This window comes from Juglans microcarpa x Juglans regia, chromosome 8D, assembly GCF_004785595.1.
Source record: "Juglans microcarpa x Juglans regia isolate MS1-56 chromosome 8D, Jm3101_v1.0, whole genome shotgun sequence".
Lineage (NCBI taxonomy): Eukaryota > Viridiplantae > Streptophyta > Magnoliopsida > Fagales > Juglandaceae > Juglans > Juglans microcarpa x Juglans regia.
Window position 1 is genome coordinate 33690493 of NC_054608.1, and position 17374 is coordinate 33707866.

Below are 17374 nucleotides of genomic sequence, written 5' to 3' on the forward strand. Positions count from 1 at the left end.
GTTAAAAGAGCAATATTATTAGAAGTCACAAAACAAAAGTATAGTCATTGCACGTGGACCTGCTCCAACATCTATATGCAGGTTGTTGCCAAGAAGTATATTTACGATATAATGAATTTTTATTGAGTCTTCTGCTCATTTTAGTTTATTTTATGTTTTTAAATCATCTCAAGTTAAAATATTTATGAAGGTAGAGTTGCAGGACGTGACTTGGTTTAGGGAGGCGTGATAATGGCCTAGTTCATGTACATTTTAAGTTATTATTTTTATAGCACAGACTTCGAGAAATTTAATAAATAATTTTGCACACTCTCTTATGATCTCAATATTTTTAAATAAAAAATGATTTTATAGGATCTTTGTATCTGGCGGTTCTTTAAAAAAGAGTCATTATCGGCACACGATGACGATTCAGGCCTCAATCGGTATGGTTTGGAGTCCCCGTTGGCAGTCCAGAGCAGTGGTGCGATGCTTGTTCGTACATTCATAGCAGTGAATATAAAATAAATACAACAAATATAGATAGAGATAGAGATACACAAATTTACGTGATTCGACACAATATCTATATCCATTAGTCGTTTGGAGGGCAAATCCACTATATAATATGAGTATTTTATAGTCTCTCAAGCTTTCTTGTTTCTTTTGATATAATGGAGGTCGAAGACATTTTTTCTGGAGAAAATATCCTAAAGCTCTTATTCTTGAGTTGAAGATGACCTCTCAATGTTCTCGTCCTCTCCCTTGGTCGTCTGGAAGTGCCCTTTTTCTATTATTAAACTCTGTTAGTGGTTAGTGAAGAACTCGACTTTATATTGCTTCACATGCCTTGTGTGTTTGACTCTTTTTCTCTCACTTTTTTCTTTTTTCTCTTTTTCCGTCATCTCCTTCTTTTTCCTCTGACACTTCTTTTTCCTTGTCTATACTTCATCTCTCCTTCTATTATCTTTTCCTAGCCTTCTCCCTTCTATGTTTTCCCCCATAGCTTCTGATGATGATTTGGGCTTAGTGAGTCTTGGGATGGGTCTAGAATATTTCGCCCCAACATAAATGAACACGTATAATAGTATATATATGTGTGTGTTTTTATATTTAATTAAGCACTCAAAATAAATATAGCGTATTATCTCTCTTCATCTAAATTTTGGAATTGCTAATAATTATTTTAAAGTATGAATTGGTACAAGGAGCTTTAATATTCTTGGACTCTTATAAATTCAATTAATAGTACGAATTAGATATAAAAAGGAAATAATTAAATATCAAACTTTCAATTGGATTTGACACAAAAGCTACTCATTTCAATTGCATCAATCCATTCAGGTCCCACGCCAATAATATTGATGGATTGGCTTAATAAGAGAATAATAAAGTAATTAAATAATAAAGTTGCATGGAATTAGTTTATTGCCAATGTAATGTTACTTATTAATTAATTAATTTCCCATCTACACGGTTTTGAACTTTAATTAATTTCCACCGATTAGGAATATTTTAATTAAATTCTAGTATCAACTTTAGACTTTTGAGTTTTTCTGACGTGGGAGCATTATTGAAAATTCATTCCATTAACTACGCCTGCTCTAAGTATAGAAGTAATCAGCAATGAATATAAAGGACCGCTGTTTCGAAAATACCCTTAGGCGATTTTTTGTTTGCTAGGGTTTTTACGTGTGATTTGCATGGCTGCCGCGGGGGGCACTGGTGGCTCTATGCCGGTGACCACCCCTCGGTCGTTCGCAGAGCTCTTCTCTGCCTCCCCTCAGCCGTTTCCGGATGTGCTTCTGCCAGTAAGGGCTCCAAAAACTATGGAGGGAGAAGTCTATTTCTTGTTTTCGAAGGAGGAAATATTGAAGTCTGCTGAACCGTTTAGATATTCAATGGTCCTGAAGTTTCTTAGACAGCGGCCATCACTGGTTGCGATCAGAATGTTTATTAAGAACAGATGGGGTTTGTCTGGCTTGGCTGTTGTTTCGTCTATGAGAAAGCCGTGGAATGTGTTTGTCCGATTGACGTCGGAGGAGGATTTCAGTAAGGCTTTCTCGAGGGAAGTTTGTGACGTTGACGGCATGGCTTATCGTCCTTTTCATTGGTCTCCGGATTTTTTTGAAGAAGAAGAGCCTTCAGTGGTTCCTGTTTGGATTTTCCTTCCAGGTTTGGCTCCAAATTTTTATCACCCATCAATCCTGAAATGTCTCACGGCACCAATAGGGAAGTTTATACGGTGTGATAACTCTATGCGGTGTGCAACTAGAACTAACGGGGCGAGAGTGTGTGTAGAGCTAGATGATGCGAAATCGCCGATCTCTTCATTCTGGATTGGGGCTCCTTCGTGCTCTGCGAGTCGTAGACAGGAGATGATTTATGAAACTTTACCGGCTTTCTGCACTGAGTGTAAATTACAGGGGCATAATTTGAAGACGTGTAAAAGAGGGAAGACGGGGAAGGAAAAGGAGAAGAAAAATGTTCGTCTGGAATATAGAGAAAAGCCGAAACAATTGGAATCCTCGGTTCCAAATGGTGCGAATACAGAGTCACAAGAAGCGGCGGCTTTATGTAAGGAATGAAAGAATTCGAGTGATTTGGTGCTGGTTAGTGATGTTCACCCTATTCTGCGGGAAGAGGAGGAAGGAGTTATTTTCTAGTTCGAGGGTTCGCATGATATGGTATCTGGGGAGAGGTCTAAGGAGGTGGAGCCTCAAATCCCTACGGAAAGTAAGGTTTCGGAGGGGGTATCTGCTGTTCTGGGAGAGATGGCGCCAGTGGTATCTGAGGTGATGACAGTGCAGAGTTCTGGTGTGGGGTTAGGGACTCGGCATGAAGTGCAAGATAATGTGTTGAATAATTTCCAGACGGTTGTTATTACGGAGGTGGAGTTACCTGTGAATGACGTGGGGTGCTCTGTTCATGAGGAATTAAATAAACAGGGATTAGAGAACAATATGCAATTGAGGATGGGGGATGTGGTGCAGGAGGATTTATTAGCTATTGTTGTGAATCAATCTAAAGTATTACAAGGTGGAGATTTTGTTGCGCAGGGTACAAATAGTGTGTTGATAGAGGAGGAATGTGCTATGGCTGCTTCGATGGCCAGTTTTTCTGATACAGAAATATTGGTGGATAACGCTTTGACTAGTAAGGAGGTTTGTTCTGATTCTGATACACAGGAACGTGGGAAGAAAAGGGGCGAGGCAATTGGAATGAAAGTTTGAAGCAGTAAACGGGTGATCACCCATTCCTCTAAATTAAATTTATGATAAGTCCAATATTATATTGGAACATTAGAGGGGTGAGATCTTCTAAGAGCAGGCTAAAAAAGATTTTGAGTATGTATAAGCCGAAAGTTGTTGTGTTAGCAGAGCCATTTCTGATGAAGTATTGGATGACGTAAAAAGGATGTTGGGTTTTGATTGTGGTTTCTTGAATGGAGATTGGGATGGTAAATTGTGGATATTTTGGATGAATGATGTAGATGTGAATGTGGTGAGCTGCGGTTCTCAACATGTTACAGTTATTGTGTCTACTGGTCTGATGAAATGTAAAGCTTCATTTGTCTATGCTAAGTATACGTATGTTCAACGGCGGGAGCTGTGGGTTGATCTTGAAAAGGAGAGTAACGGTATTGAACCTTGGATAATAACAGGGGATTTTAATATTATTGCCTCTGATGTGGAAAGAAGAGGTGGTCGTTCACGTTCCTTGTTGGCGATGGAGGAGTTCAACTCTTGGATTCATTCTTGTGGATTACTGGAGTTAAAATTCTTGGGTAAAAGTTTCTCTTGGTGTAATGGGCAGGCTGGGCATTCTCGTAGCTGGGCTCAGTTGGATGGTTCGTTGGTTACGCCGAATTTTGTTCAAACATTTCCGAACTCTTTCATGAGGTATTTGTCTCGTACGTCGTCAGACCATGCGCCTATGGTTATCTCCATGGTAAATAATGTTGCAGATTATGGTCCATCTCCATTCCGATTTCAACAGATGTGGATGGATCATGTGGATTTTTTTAGATGCGTCCGAGAGGTCTGGGATCAACCGGTGGTTGGTACTGGCCTCATCAAGCTTGCGGTGAAATTATAGAAATTGAAGACTGTGCTGATTGGATGGAATAAAACTGTTTTTGGATGGACAAGTGGGCATATTAAGCAGTTGGAGGATCGGTTAGAGAGACTGGAGGAGAGCTTGCAGCTGAACTATGATGAAGAGGTGGAAAGTGATTTGTTGGCGTCCAAAATGGAGTTAGAGACCTGGAATAATCGTGAAGAAATGCGGTTAGCCCAGTGTGCGAAAGTCCGTTGGTGGCGTCATGGAGATCAAAATTCGCGTTATTTTCATGCTCTCTTGAATAAACGGAGGCAATCAAAGATTACGGAGATGAGGCTCCCGAATGGTTTAACGCTAAAGTCCCCGCAAGAAATTCATGATGGTGCGGTGCATTATTTTTGGGAATTCTTGGGGCAGTCGTCTCAAGTAGTACTTCCGGAGCTGAGTGATTATGTTTCTACTGTGATTTCGGATGATGATAATCTAAGATTATGTTCGGTTCCTACAGAAGAGGAGGTGAAACAAGCAGTGTTCAGCATTCCTATTGAGAGTAGTCCAGGGCCTGATGGTTTTGGGTCGGATTTTTATAGAGCATGTTGGGATATTGTTAGTTGGAGGTGGTGGAGGCGGTTCAAGAATTTTTTCGAGGGATTCCTCTTCCCAGATTCTACACTGCTTCTTTTGTAGTACTTATTCCAAAAATGGATCAGCCGACCGGATTTGATAAGTTTCGGCCTATTAGCTTATGTTCCGTCTTCTACAAAATCTGCACTAAGGTTTTGGTGGCGAGGCTTGCTCCTTTATTATCCTCTTTGATCTCTTCTGAGCAATGTGCGTTTATTCTAGGTAGGAGTATCTTTGATAATATCAGTCTTACACAGGAGATGGTGCAATCGCTTAATAAAAAGGCGACGGGGGGTAATATTATTTTGAAACTGGATATGGCTAAGGCTTATGATAGGGTGGAATGGGATTTTCTTTTACATGTTTTGACAGCCTTTGGTTTTTCTTCCTCTATTAGTGGTTTGATCAGGAATTGCATTGCTTCGCCTTGGTATTCGATTATGATGAATGGTACGAGTCGAGGTTTTTTTCAAGGAAGTCGAGGATTGCGACAGGGTGATCCATTATCACCATATCTTTTTATCATCATGGAAGAAGTGCTCTCTCGCTTATTAAAGAAAAATTTTTTATGTGGCAATATTAAAAATTTTTCTCATCCAAGAGGTGCGCCTCTTGTTTCTCATCTTCTTTATGCTGATGATGTAGTGATTTTTGCTAATGGAGGAAAGCGTTCTTTGAAAGAATTGATGAAGGTTATTGAGACTTATGAGTCTTGGTCTGGGCAGCGGGTAAGTAAAGAAAAATCAGCCATCTACTTTGCAAAAAATGCTACTGCAGGGAGGAAGAGGGAGGTGCTTAATATCACGGGATTTAGTGAAGGTATTTTTCCATTTACTTATCTTGGTGCACCTATTATTAATGGGCATCTTATGAAGTTACATTTAGAGCCTATTTTTAACCGGGTGAGGAAGAAACTTGGGAGATGGAAATTAAAATGTCTTTCGGCTGGGGGAAAGTTGATTTTGTTGATGCATGTGTTAGCAAATATGCCGATCCATATTATGTCTATTCTTCAATTGCCAAAAGGAGTATTGAAGAATCTGAATAAACTTTGAGTTCATTTTTTTGGGGGGAAAAAGATGGAAAGGAAAGAAAAAATGGGTTGCTTGGAAGTTGATGTGTAAGCCAACTGATGAGGGGGGAATTGGGATTCGGGAATTTGATGAGGTACAAACTTCTCTTCATATGAAATTTGCTTGGAAGGTTTTGACTGGGGAGGATCTGTGGGCAAAATTTTTTCGGGCTAAATATATTGGGGATAAACATGTATCTTTATTAGATCCTAAAAAAGGCTCAAGGTTTTGGAAGATGGTGGTAAAATGTATCCCAGAGGTTTTGGATAATTGCAAATGGAGGGTGCGGGATGGTAATATTTCTTTTTGGTGGGATAAATGGTTGAGTGAAGGCCCTCTTGCTAATTCTTATCCTGTAATTGATGTGCCAAGACTGATGGTGGCTGATTTAAAAGTTGCTAATGGCTGGGATTTTGACTTGTTAGAGAGGCTAGTGGGAGTACAAAAAGCGGAGGAGATTGGCAGCTTATTGGGTGCTCATAAATCTGGTCAAGATATATTGGTTTGGCTTCATAATAAAAATGGACTATTTTCCACCAAAAGTGCTTGGCAATGTGTGAGGGTCACGGCACCAGCAGTACCTTGGGCTAAATGGGTGTGGCATGAAGCTATACCAAAAAAAATTTCCATTCTTATGTGGAAGGCTTTTCATAATGGTTTAAGTGTGGATGATAGATTGAGGAGAGTTGGTATTCCTATTACTTCTAAATGTAATTGCTGTTTGCAGGGAAGATATGAGGATTTGAATCATGTCTTTGCTGAAGGTGACATTGCTGCTGGGATTTGGAAGAGGTTTTCGAATATTTTGGGTGTCCCTTACGACCCAAATAAACGTTGGTTTGAGTTGGTGCTTCTTTGGTTTCGACGTGCGTCTAATAAGTCCCAGGTGGGTTGTATTTTAGGTTTTCTTCCTTCTCTTATTATTTGGAAGTTGTGGCATCGTAGATGTAAGGCAAGGATGGAAGACAAATGTTTTTCAGTGGAAGTGCTTTGGAGGTCTATTTGTATCTGGTTAAGTAAAATGCTAAGTAGCATGTCTAGTTTTACAAAGATGGCTTTTGCTGATGAGGAGAGGTTGAAAGAATTGCACATTCCGCTTAGCCAAATCAAATTGAGGCCGGTTATAGTGGTTTATTGGGTGAAGCCCTCATGTGATAGATTCAAATTAAATATTGATGGAAGTAGCCTTGGTAACCCGGGGAGATTAGGTGCAGGAGGAGTAATTCGGGATTTTGAGGGTGATATGGTGCTTTCTTTTTCATGTTATCTTGGGGAGGGATCCAATAATCTTGCTGAGTTGAAGGCATTATTAATTGGGTTAAAATATTGCCGTTCTTTGGGATTGTGTCATGTGGATATTGAATCTGATTCTTTGGTTTGTGTATCTTGGGTTCAGAAGAAGCGCTGTGGTGTGTGGTATTTAGAAGATTTTTGGGAGGAGGTTATGGGTTTGTTTGAAGGTGGAGATTATGGCATAACTCATATTTATCGAGAAGGAAATGCACCGGCGGATTATTTAGCAAAAATGGGAGCTCAAGGTTTGACTTATGTTTGGCGTTCTTTGTTGAGAGTTCCAAAGTATTTGAAAGGATTGCTTCGCACGGATAAATTGTCATTACCTTATCTGATAGGTCTTTGAGTCGTTGGGCTTTTATATCATTGTTGATTTTTAGTTTTATTTTGGGGAGTTTTGGGTGTTTTTGTGGCATATTGCTTGTTATGTATTTTTTTCCCGACATGCTTGTTTTGTTTTCATGGTATTCCTCCGCCACAAGTAAGGGTTTTTATTATTAATAGATTTGGGAAGGGGTCACTCTTGAACATGTGGTCTTAACTTTTTTTTTTAAAAAAAAAAAAAAAAAAAAAAAAAAAAAAAAAAAAAAAAAAAACTACGCCTGCTCTAACATCTTTCGTTCTCCTCACGGCGATAATGACGGATCGAGGATGGATTATTGGTCGTAAGGTATTTAAGTACCAAAGATACCAATTATCATATTTAATAGGATGATGAATATTTTTGTTCTTTTTCAATTAAATAAACTTGCACCGTATTCGAATTTTTGACTTTGGAAACTTCTTTATCAATTTCCAGACGTGGGAACAACATAGAATGATTTTCCTGAGCTAAACAGGTTTTATTAATTGCTGTGGGATCAATTAATTGATCATTAATTCTAAACAACTTTGAAAATTTAAAGTTGAAAATTTAAAGTTGTATCTTTGTTGGATATTCTTTTATCTTTTTACAGCAAAGTCATCATCTGATAGAAATCAATGGAACAACTTTAACATCTTTGTTTTCTTTTCAAAAAGTATCAACTTGCTTTGAGACCAAATTGCTCACTTTAAAGATAGCAATGGAAAATAGGGGAAAAGGGAAAAAGAAAGAAGGAGAAGGCGGAAAAAGAGAGGAAAGAGATAAGAAAAGAGAAAGAAATATGGGGGAACGATGGGAAGAAGAGAAGGGAAAATGGAGAGGTAAAACTGAAAAGTTGGTGCTTGATTTCCTGTGCCTAGTGACAAGAAGCTCCAATGAAGTTGTCAACAAGTTTCTCATTTTTCTTTTTATTTTCCTTTTATTTAGAAAAAATTGAAGACACAACGCAGGCCTAATTAATACACTTTCTTAAAAATAAGGAAGTTGCCTACAAGTTAGCTATTTTATTTATTTATTTATAGGAATTATTGCGTACTGACACTCATGACCAGTTTATATTCTTTCATGTTTTTAACGAGTAATGTTATTCATAATCTATTTTTTCATTATCCTCTCATCATCTCATAATATGTCATTAAATGATTAGAGACTATTTATTATATTTTACTTTTGAACCTATCATTTAATGCTACATAATGAGATGATGAGAAAAAACCATTGAATCTTTTATAGACCTACTAGAATCTATTTATTTGTTCTATCTCAATCTGTCTTCAAATTTTTTTTTTCTCTCTTTCTAAATATCATGAAAAAGGGGACAGTAAACATATCCGCTCCTTGTTCCTCCACATATTAAATTATATTACCTTTGGTTATTGTCTCATTATTGTAGATCAATAGCAATTTGTATTTTTGTATTTGCAACTCAAATTTTAAGGTTGTTAATTATGATGTGTTTTACTATTGAATAATGTTAGAGCCACCGCTGGGGCTCCCGTTGGGCTCTAACATGTGTTTTTTTTGTAATTTTTTTTTAGTTATTTTTTTTTATATATAGATTTTTTTAACAATTTTAAATATTTTGAAAAAAAAATTCACAATATCATTAAAAAATATTTCCTTAATCACGAAGTAAAATAAAAAATTATAAAAAAATATTTTTCTATTTTACTTTGTGATTAAACAAGTATATTTTAATGAATTTTTTTTTTTTTTACTTTCTGATTAATAAAGAAGTATTTTTAATGATGTTTTAAATTTATTTTATTTTTTTAAATATCTAAAAGTGTTAAAAAATCTATGTAAAAAATAACTTCAAAAAAAACACATACCAAAGCCAGTGAGAGCTCCAAGCGGTGGCTCTAACATAGCTGTTTACTATTTGCTTAGTAAGTAAATTACTTGACCCCACAAACACCGTTTTGAACAAAAATTACTATACTGATAATTAATTCCAATGTGAACTTTAGACCTTTGGTTCTTCTTAACTAATGGTTGCAGTAGGCCAATTGTGGCCATCTCTGCTTGTCACTGGCTCGCCCCTTAATTTTTGTCTGATTCACCACTTTTTCCAGCTATTCATCTAGTGGCCACGATTAATCAGCTTTTTTCAACCATCGAGTTCGTTCCAAATAGTCTTCCATACGGTCGGAAATGCCACTAGTAAATCCCTATAGTTTGGTCTAAAAAATAGTTTTATCTACAACAATATTTTGCCCGAAGTGATATTTTCCTAAGTATGAGGTTCCCGCAATTACTCATATGTTGCACCGTCTACTCGTTGGAAAATTCTTTTTTGGTCTAAAATCATTGGCCGCTAATGACTTTTTTTCTAAAAACTTCAGTTGTAGAAACTGAGCATTTGCCGCAAGCTTTTGGGGCCATATACAAAACCAATACCATCCAATTAATAAACACCCACAAGCTCAACTCATCATCTCAAATGTCACTGCCTCTTATTCATCCATGGGTCATATCTACATTAACAATGCTAGAATTTTTCTTGATAGGTAAATTAGGAGGGGTGCAACATGAGGCTGGGTCTTCCCACAAGGTCACCCATCCAAGTACTACACTCGTCCATGCATGCTTAACTGCAGAGTTCTGACGAGATTCGGTGTATTAGTGCAATATGAACGCACCAGCCATAATTTACGCAACACAAAACTTTAAATATATAAATAAATAATAAGTACCGAGTTTCCTGCTTCCACTTCCACCAACCAATAGGCACTTTTGCACATCATCATCCCTTGCACAATTCTATTTTAAGCAAACTCAATCTGGACAGCCTACCACATGTATTAACCGTAATGTCCGGTCCAAAGTTGCAGGACTTCTTCCTAGTTTTTAATTGAGAAATAGAGTGACTGCATCAGAAGATCCCTATTGTGTTAAAGATAAAGAATGAAGGGAAACAAAAGAAGGATTGGAGAGAAAAATATTGTTCTCATTCCTCTTTGAATCTGTGTACATCCTCCGTATATATATCTTTCGAGCAACACCAACTTAACCAATCAGAAAATAGAAATAATAACCAACCTAACCTATTCTACAATATTCTAGAATAGAAAGCTATCTGTACAAAGAGACAAAAAGAAACGATCCTAACAAACTATGCTGAGCTGGAGGAATATTCTTCTGTTTTATCAGAGTGCGTGTGGAGCAGCTTTTCATTGGTGGAGGCTTGATTCCTTCTTTGTTGAGACTCCCTCTCAAGATGGGCATATATGTTCAGAATGCCCATCTTGGACAATAAAAATTAAAATTGTGCTGTGGACAAAGCCTTTGTAAAGATATCTGCCAACTGAAACTTAGAGCTAACATGAACTGGAACAATCACACCAGCAGCTACCCTTTCTCGAATAAAATGGCAATCTATCTCTATGTGCTTTGTTCTTTCGTGAAAGATGGGATTCTTGGTAAGATGAATAGCAGCTTGATTGTCACAATATAGCAGTGCTGGCTGTTTGTGCTGTATGTTGAAGTCCTTCAAAAGTGTAATTAACCAAACAACTTCACAACAAGTGTAAGCAAGTGCTCGATACTCTGCCTCAGCAGAAGATCGAGATATTGTTGCTTGTTTCTTGGATTTCCAACTCACTAAAGAGTCCCCAAGAAAGACACAAAAACCAGTGACTGACCTTCGAGTTTCTGGGCATGCTGCCCAATCCGAATCACTGTATGCTTTGAGATGTAAAGAGGAACTAGCTGAGAAGAAGAGACCTTGACCAATTGATCCTTTTAGATATCTCAGAACTCAGTGAGCATGGTGCAAATGAATCTGAGCTGGTTTGTCCATGAATTGGCTGAGAACACTCACGGCATAAGTGATATCTGGTCTACTAATTGTTAAGTAGATGAGCCTACCAATCAGCCTTCGATAGCTTGTAACATCTGTCAACATATCAGTGGAAGAGTGTGCAAGTTTATGATTTGATTCAATTGGAGTACAAGCTGGTTTACAACCAAGTAATCCAGCATCTTCTAAGATTTCCAATGTATATTTTCTCTGACACATGTGGATCCCAGCTGCTGTTCTTGCAACTTCTATCCCCAAGAAAAATTTCAAGATCCCGAGATCCTTAATCTTGAACTGATTGTGCAGAAATTCTTTGACACTTTTTATGGTGACTAAATTGTTACTTCCCACAATTATGTCATCAACATAAACTAAAAGAGCTGTAAAACCATGTTGATCATTCTTAGTGAATAGTGAGTAATCAGATTTTGATTGGTAAAAACCAATCGAGAGCAAAGCAGCAGTGAACTTTGAGTTCCACTGCCTAGAGGCTTGCTTCAAACCGTAGAGTGACTTATGTAACTTGCAGACCAGCTTTCCTTGTTGTTGAGACTCCCCCTGAGCCACATAACCCGGTGGCAAATCCATATATATTTCTTCATCAAGATCCCCATTCAAAAAAGCATTGTGTACATCAAGTTGGGCCAAGTGCTAGTTATTGACATCTGCCAGTGCAAGGAAGAGTCTAACTGTGGTCAGTTTTGCCACTGGACTGAATGTCTCTTGATAGTCAAAACCCTCTCTTTGAGTGTACCCCTTTGCTACCAATCTAGCCTTATGCTTGTCAATGGTCCCATCAGATTTTAACTTTACCTTATATACATATTTACAGCCAACTGGTTTCTTTCCGAGAGGTAAAGTAGTGATGGACCAAGTGTTATTGGCTTCAAGGGCATCAATTTCAGACCTCATGGCAGCTTTCCAATGATCAGAGGCCACAGCCTCTTCATATGACTTAGGTTCATGGGTTAGTGAAAGGGACAATGCATATGCTCGATGAGATGATGATAAATGATCATATGTGATGTGATTGGTAAGAGGATATGGAGTGGAAAAATTGGATGATGTATGGATAGGGGCTTGAGAAACAAGGTGACAATGATAATCTTGTAAATGGGATGGAGTATTCCTCAGTCGACTTGATCTCCTTGGAACAATGGCTGAATTTTGCTCTACAGCAGGAGCAGATGTGGGAGAATTAGATTCTGATGCTGTGAGGTTTGAATCAATTAAATGAGGATTAGAAGGAAGATGAGAGGGAGCTGGAGACTGTACAGACTGATCTGAAAAATTGGTAGAGGAATCAATTGTGATTTGTTGAGAATGAAAGTCTGAAAATGCAGGTGGAACAACAAAATCAAATTGAGAGGAAGATTGAATAGAATTTGAAGAAAGGAAAGGAAAGGTGGACTCAATAAAGGTAATGTCTCGTGAAATGAATGTGGTATGGTTATCTAAATTATAGACTTTATACCCTTTGACATCAGCGGGGTAACCTATAAAAATGCACCTCATAGCTCTTGGGTCAAATTTGGTTCTGTTATGTTTAAGTGTTGACACAAAGCAAAGGCACCCAAAGACTCTCAAATGGGTATAAGAAGGTGGTGAGGAAAAAAAAATCTCATAGGGAGATTTGTTGTTTAAGAGAGGAGTGGGAGTTCTATTTATGAGATATGTTGCTGTCAAGATGGCGTCTCCCCAAAACTTTGTTGGAAGAGAAGCTTGAAAAAGAAGTGCTCGGGCAACATTAAGAAGATGTTGATGTTTTTTCTCCACAACTCCATTTTGTTGTGGAGTGTAAACACAAGATTTTTGATGTTGAATGCCATGAGAATTATAAAAAATAGGCATGTGAAACTCCATTCCATTATCTGTCCTTATTTTCTTTATTTTGGAATTGAATTGAGTTTGGGCCATGAGAATGAAATTCTGTAGAAGTTGTTTAGTTTCAGATTTGAATTTCATTAGAAACACCCAAGTTACTCGACTATGATCATCGACAATGGTGAGAAAATAGTGATGGCCTTGTAGAGATGATTGAGAGTAAGGTCCCCAAATGTCGCAATGGATTAAATCAAAATTGGAAAAAGTGCAGGAACTGCTTGATTGAAAAGAAGTTCGTTTCTGTTTTGCTAAGTGACAAACATTACAATCTGAAGAAGCATTACATTTGGCATCAAAAGAAATAGACTGAATTGCTCTAAGTTTCTGATCAGATAAATGTCCTAGTCTAAGATGCCAAAGGTTGAAGTCTTGTTGTGTCACAGCACTGCAGAAGCGAGGATTGGAGGAAAGAGGAAAAGCATTCAAGTTGTTGGAAGTTGTTTGATTGACAGCTTTATTTTGGAAGGTGCTGGGAAGAAGGAAATAAAGGCCACATTGGATCTTAGCAAGCCCAATCGTTGTCCATGAAGATAGGACCTGTATGAAACAAAATTGACCCGAGAAAACAAGGCATAGAGAGGAATCATGAGTGAGCTTGCCAACTGAAAGAAGGTTAAAGGAAAAAGAAGGCACGCAAAGGACACCAGTGAGTATAATGTTGTTTGAGAGGTGCACGGTGCCAATGTGAGTTGCTTCAACATGAGATCCATTTGGTAATTTGACAAATGTCTTGGTGGAGCAGACCATATGATCTGTAGCACCAGTATCGACAATCCAAGGTACATTGGCAATACTAGGAAAAGATTTATGCATAACAGATAAGCAATTGTGTTGATGAGTATCAAAAACAGATGCATTATGATCAATAGAAATGTGAGTGGGAAAGGGAATTATACCAGCCATGTTGGAGTATGCAACAGGGGAAGGATTATTTTCAGTGGACAATTGTTGAGGCTGAGTAGTGGTCTGAACAGAACCTGAGTCATTAGAAGTGAGCTGTGACATCTGTCCATTGATTAGAGCCATGAGTTTCTGAATCTGATTCTGGGATAAGTTCAACTGAGGATTCTCTTGTATTCCCTTTTCTTGATTTTGAGAGGAAACCTGGTTTGCTGAATGTGGAGAAGAAAAATTCCCACTACCATGGTTCGACTTAGCTCTAGTGAACTTAAAATTTGGTGGGAATCCTATAAGCCTATAGCATTTCTCCTTAGTATGTCCAAGCTTTCCACAATGAAAACAGCTAAGATCAGATTTCTCTTTTCTTTTTGCTTGATTACTATAGACTGCTAGTGCTGAAGCCTCAGGAGAAGACACTGTCAAATTTCTGGTCTGTCTTTGTCTTTCCTCCTGTAAAACTAGGGAAAAGGTCTTGTCTAGAGAAGGCATAGGACTCATCAAAATTATCTGGCATCTAATGTGATCATATGAATCATTTAATCCCATAAGAAACTTAAACACATAATCTGTCTCTTGAACATCACCGACTGATTTAAGGGCTTGACATGTACATAAACCACATGAACAACACGGGACAGGCCTATAGTTATGCATTTCTTCCCAAATCCCATTAAGTTGAGTGAAATACTCACTTACATTTTGGTTCCCTTGCAAAGTAGAGCTGAGTTGTTGCTGGAGTTGATAGATACGCACGTTATCAGGCTGAGCGAAGTGGGTTTTCAGCTTTTCCCATACTTCCTTTGCTGAGTTGATGTAGAGCACGTTTGATGCTATCTCCTTCGAAATCGAGTTGAGTAACCAAGATAAAATAAGGTTGTTGCAACGCAACCAGGGAATATACAAGGCGTCGGTCAGATTTGGTGTAGGTATACTTCCATCAAGAAAACCCAGCTAGTTTTTTATAGAGATGGCCAAGGTAAATGATCGATTCCATGAGAGATAATTTTGGCCAGAAAGAGGTGGAACAATCACCACAGTGTTGGCATTGTCACTGTAATGTAAATAGAAATGACACTTTGGATCTTCAGAAGGTGAGACGTTGCTGGATTTCGTCATTGTGAAGAAATGAAATGAGAGCTATAATGCAGTGAAGCTGTATGAAGAAATGGCTGAAAGAAAAATGAAGGACCTCAGGTTTCGAAACCTGTGGTCTCTGATACCATGTTAAAGATAAAGAATGAAGGGAAACAAAAGAAGGATTGGAGAGAAAAATATTGTTCTCATTCCTCTTTGAATCTGTGTACATCCTCTGTATATATATCCTTCGAGCAACACCAACTTAACCAATCAGAAAATAGAAATAATAACCAACCTAACCTATTCTACAATATTCTAGAATAGAAAGCTATCTGTACAAAGAGACAAAAAGAAACGATCCTAACAAACTATGCTGAGCTGGAGGAATATTCTTCTGTTTTATCAGAGTGCGTGTGGAGCAGCTTTTCATTGGTGGAGGCTTGATTCCTTCTTTGTTGAGATATTGCACCATGTCTCATCCAGTTTTTATACCCACACAAGAGAGCTATTTTTACAGTTTTAAAAATAATTCACAATTTGTATGATACTATTCTAACATGCATATGAAAGGTTCTACAACCAAATGAGAGAATGCTGACGGCTGGATCAGACATGATGAGCCTTTAATTGCACACCAGTCGGAACTTTAATAAAGACCAATTGAAAGCAAGTATATGAGCATCATGACAATAAAATAAAGAAACTCATGCATGCGCATATTTAATACAAGAATTACCCCCATCCCCTCATGACAATAAAATAAATTGATAGGAACAGAGAGAGATACCAAAACAGGGGCCTCAAACATACTTTGAGTATAACCGTTAATAATTCTTTATTCTCTTTTGAATTGATAGGAATGAATCTTCATTTATCCGGTGGACTAAAAAATAATAAATCAAACATACTTTGAGGTTGCCAATCATCCAATCGGAGTGGTGTCTCGTGGTGCAACATGTATATTCCCTTTTAAGCATCGGAAAGAATGATATTATACATATGGTAGGGATCTATTACGAAAGCGGTACAAAACATAATTTCTTCTAAATTTGAAGGTAGTTGTTTCTTGAAAAACGTTAAAGAAACTTCGAAGAGCCAGTATGGTATGGTCCAACTGCAAGAGACTCTTTTTTCTGATATATTGGCCATGCATGTCGACAGAGGAATCAATGCGATAAAGAATAAACTTCGTTGTAACAGAGTTCTTCTAATTCTTGATTATGTGGATGATTGGGGACAGTTGAAGGCTTTGGCTAGTAATCGTGATTGGTTTGGTTCCAAAGGCTGAACTTTATCAGCAACCAAACAGTGGATGGGGAGACGGATTAGCATGAGGAGATTGAATCAGAGTAAATATTGCTCTGCTATCAGGGTCTTGTTAGTTGTTCCATTCTTGGCACAAATTCATCACCAAGGATAAATGATGTTGATGTTGGAAGTTCGAAGTAGAATTTGTGTGATTTGGAAATTCAAAAGGCTGCAACTTCCGCTTTGAACGCCATTGAGTTTCAAGGTTTATAGGGCATTTTAAATTAATGGGATGTTTCTGTCTCTTTATTATATCTCTCTTTTATGCATATATATGATTTGGTTTATTGGTTACTTTAGGTGGCATTATATTTTCTGGAAATAGGGTTCTAGACTGGTTTAGCCATTGCAAAGAGACCTCAAAAAGTAATTCATTTGAAATTAATGGGATGCTAGCTGTGTTCGAATGAGATTAGAGGAATCAGCATATGTGTGGTTAAATAGTCATGTTCTTTGTAAAAACTAACCACACTGGTATGGGAAAGGAAAGAGATTCTTGGATTTCAACATTTGGGTGGATACATTAGATTATGAGGATTCTTTTGTATTTTTGGAGAAATGAAACCAAGTATCGAGTATAGGAATTGAGTACTCATATTTTTGTTCTTTTTAATTAAATAAACTTGCACCGTATGGGAATTTTAGACTTTGGATACTTCTTTCCCAATTTCTAGACTTGGGAATAGCATAGAATGATTTTCATGATCATCTTTTTCAACAAGCATCTGTGATAAAACAGAGTAAAGTCAATTGCTGTGGGACCAATTAATTGATCATTTTAAATAACTTTTTACAACAACTAATGGAAATCAATGGACCAACTTGAACATCTATTTTTTCTTTTCAAAAAGTATCAACTTGTTTTGAGACCAAATTGATCACTTTAAGGATAGCAATGGAAAACAGGGGGAAAGAGAAAAAGAAAGGAGGAGAAGGGGAGAAAAAAAGAGGAAAGAGATAAGAAGAGAGAGAGGGAAAATGGCAAGCATCCTTGTTTATGGTTCTTAA

General features: G+C 37.6%; 2 protein-coding genes across 3 annotated transcripts in view; both read left to right on the plus strand.

Annotated features, from left to right (window-relative positions):
* LOC121241780 (disease resistance protein RUN1-like) overlaps window positions 1-17374 on the plus strand; it is a 156313-nt gene that overhangs the window by 99890 nt on the left and 39049 nt on the right. The window contains exon 7 of the mRNA XM_041139626.1: window positions 3749-3756. Within this exon, the coding sequence (XP_040995560.1) occupies window positions 3749-3756 (8 nt within the window). The remainder of the gene's footprint in view (window positions 1-3748; window positions 3757-17374) is intronic.
* Window positions 1-17374, plus strand: part of LOC121241781 (disease resistance protein RUN1-like) — a 125333-nt gene that overhangs the window by 64179 nt on the left and 43780 nt on the right. The window lies entirely within an intron of this gene.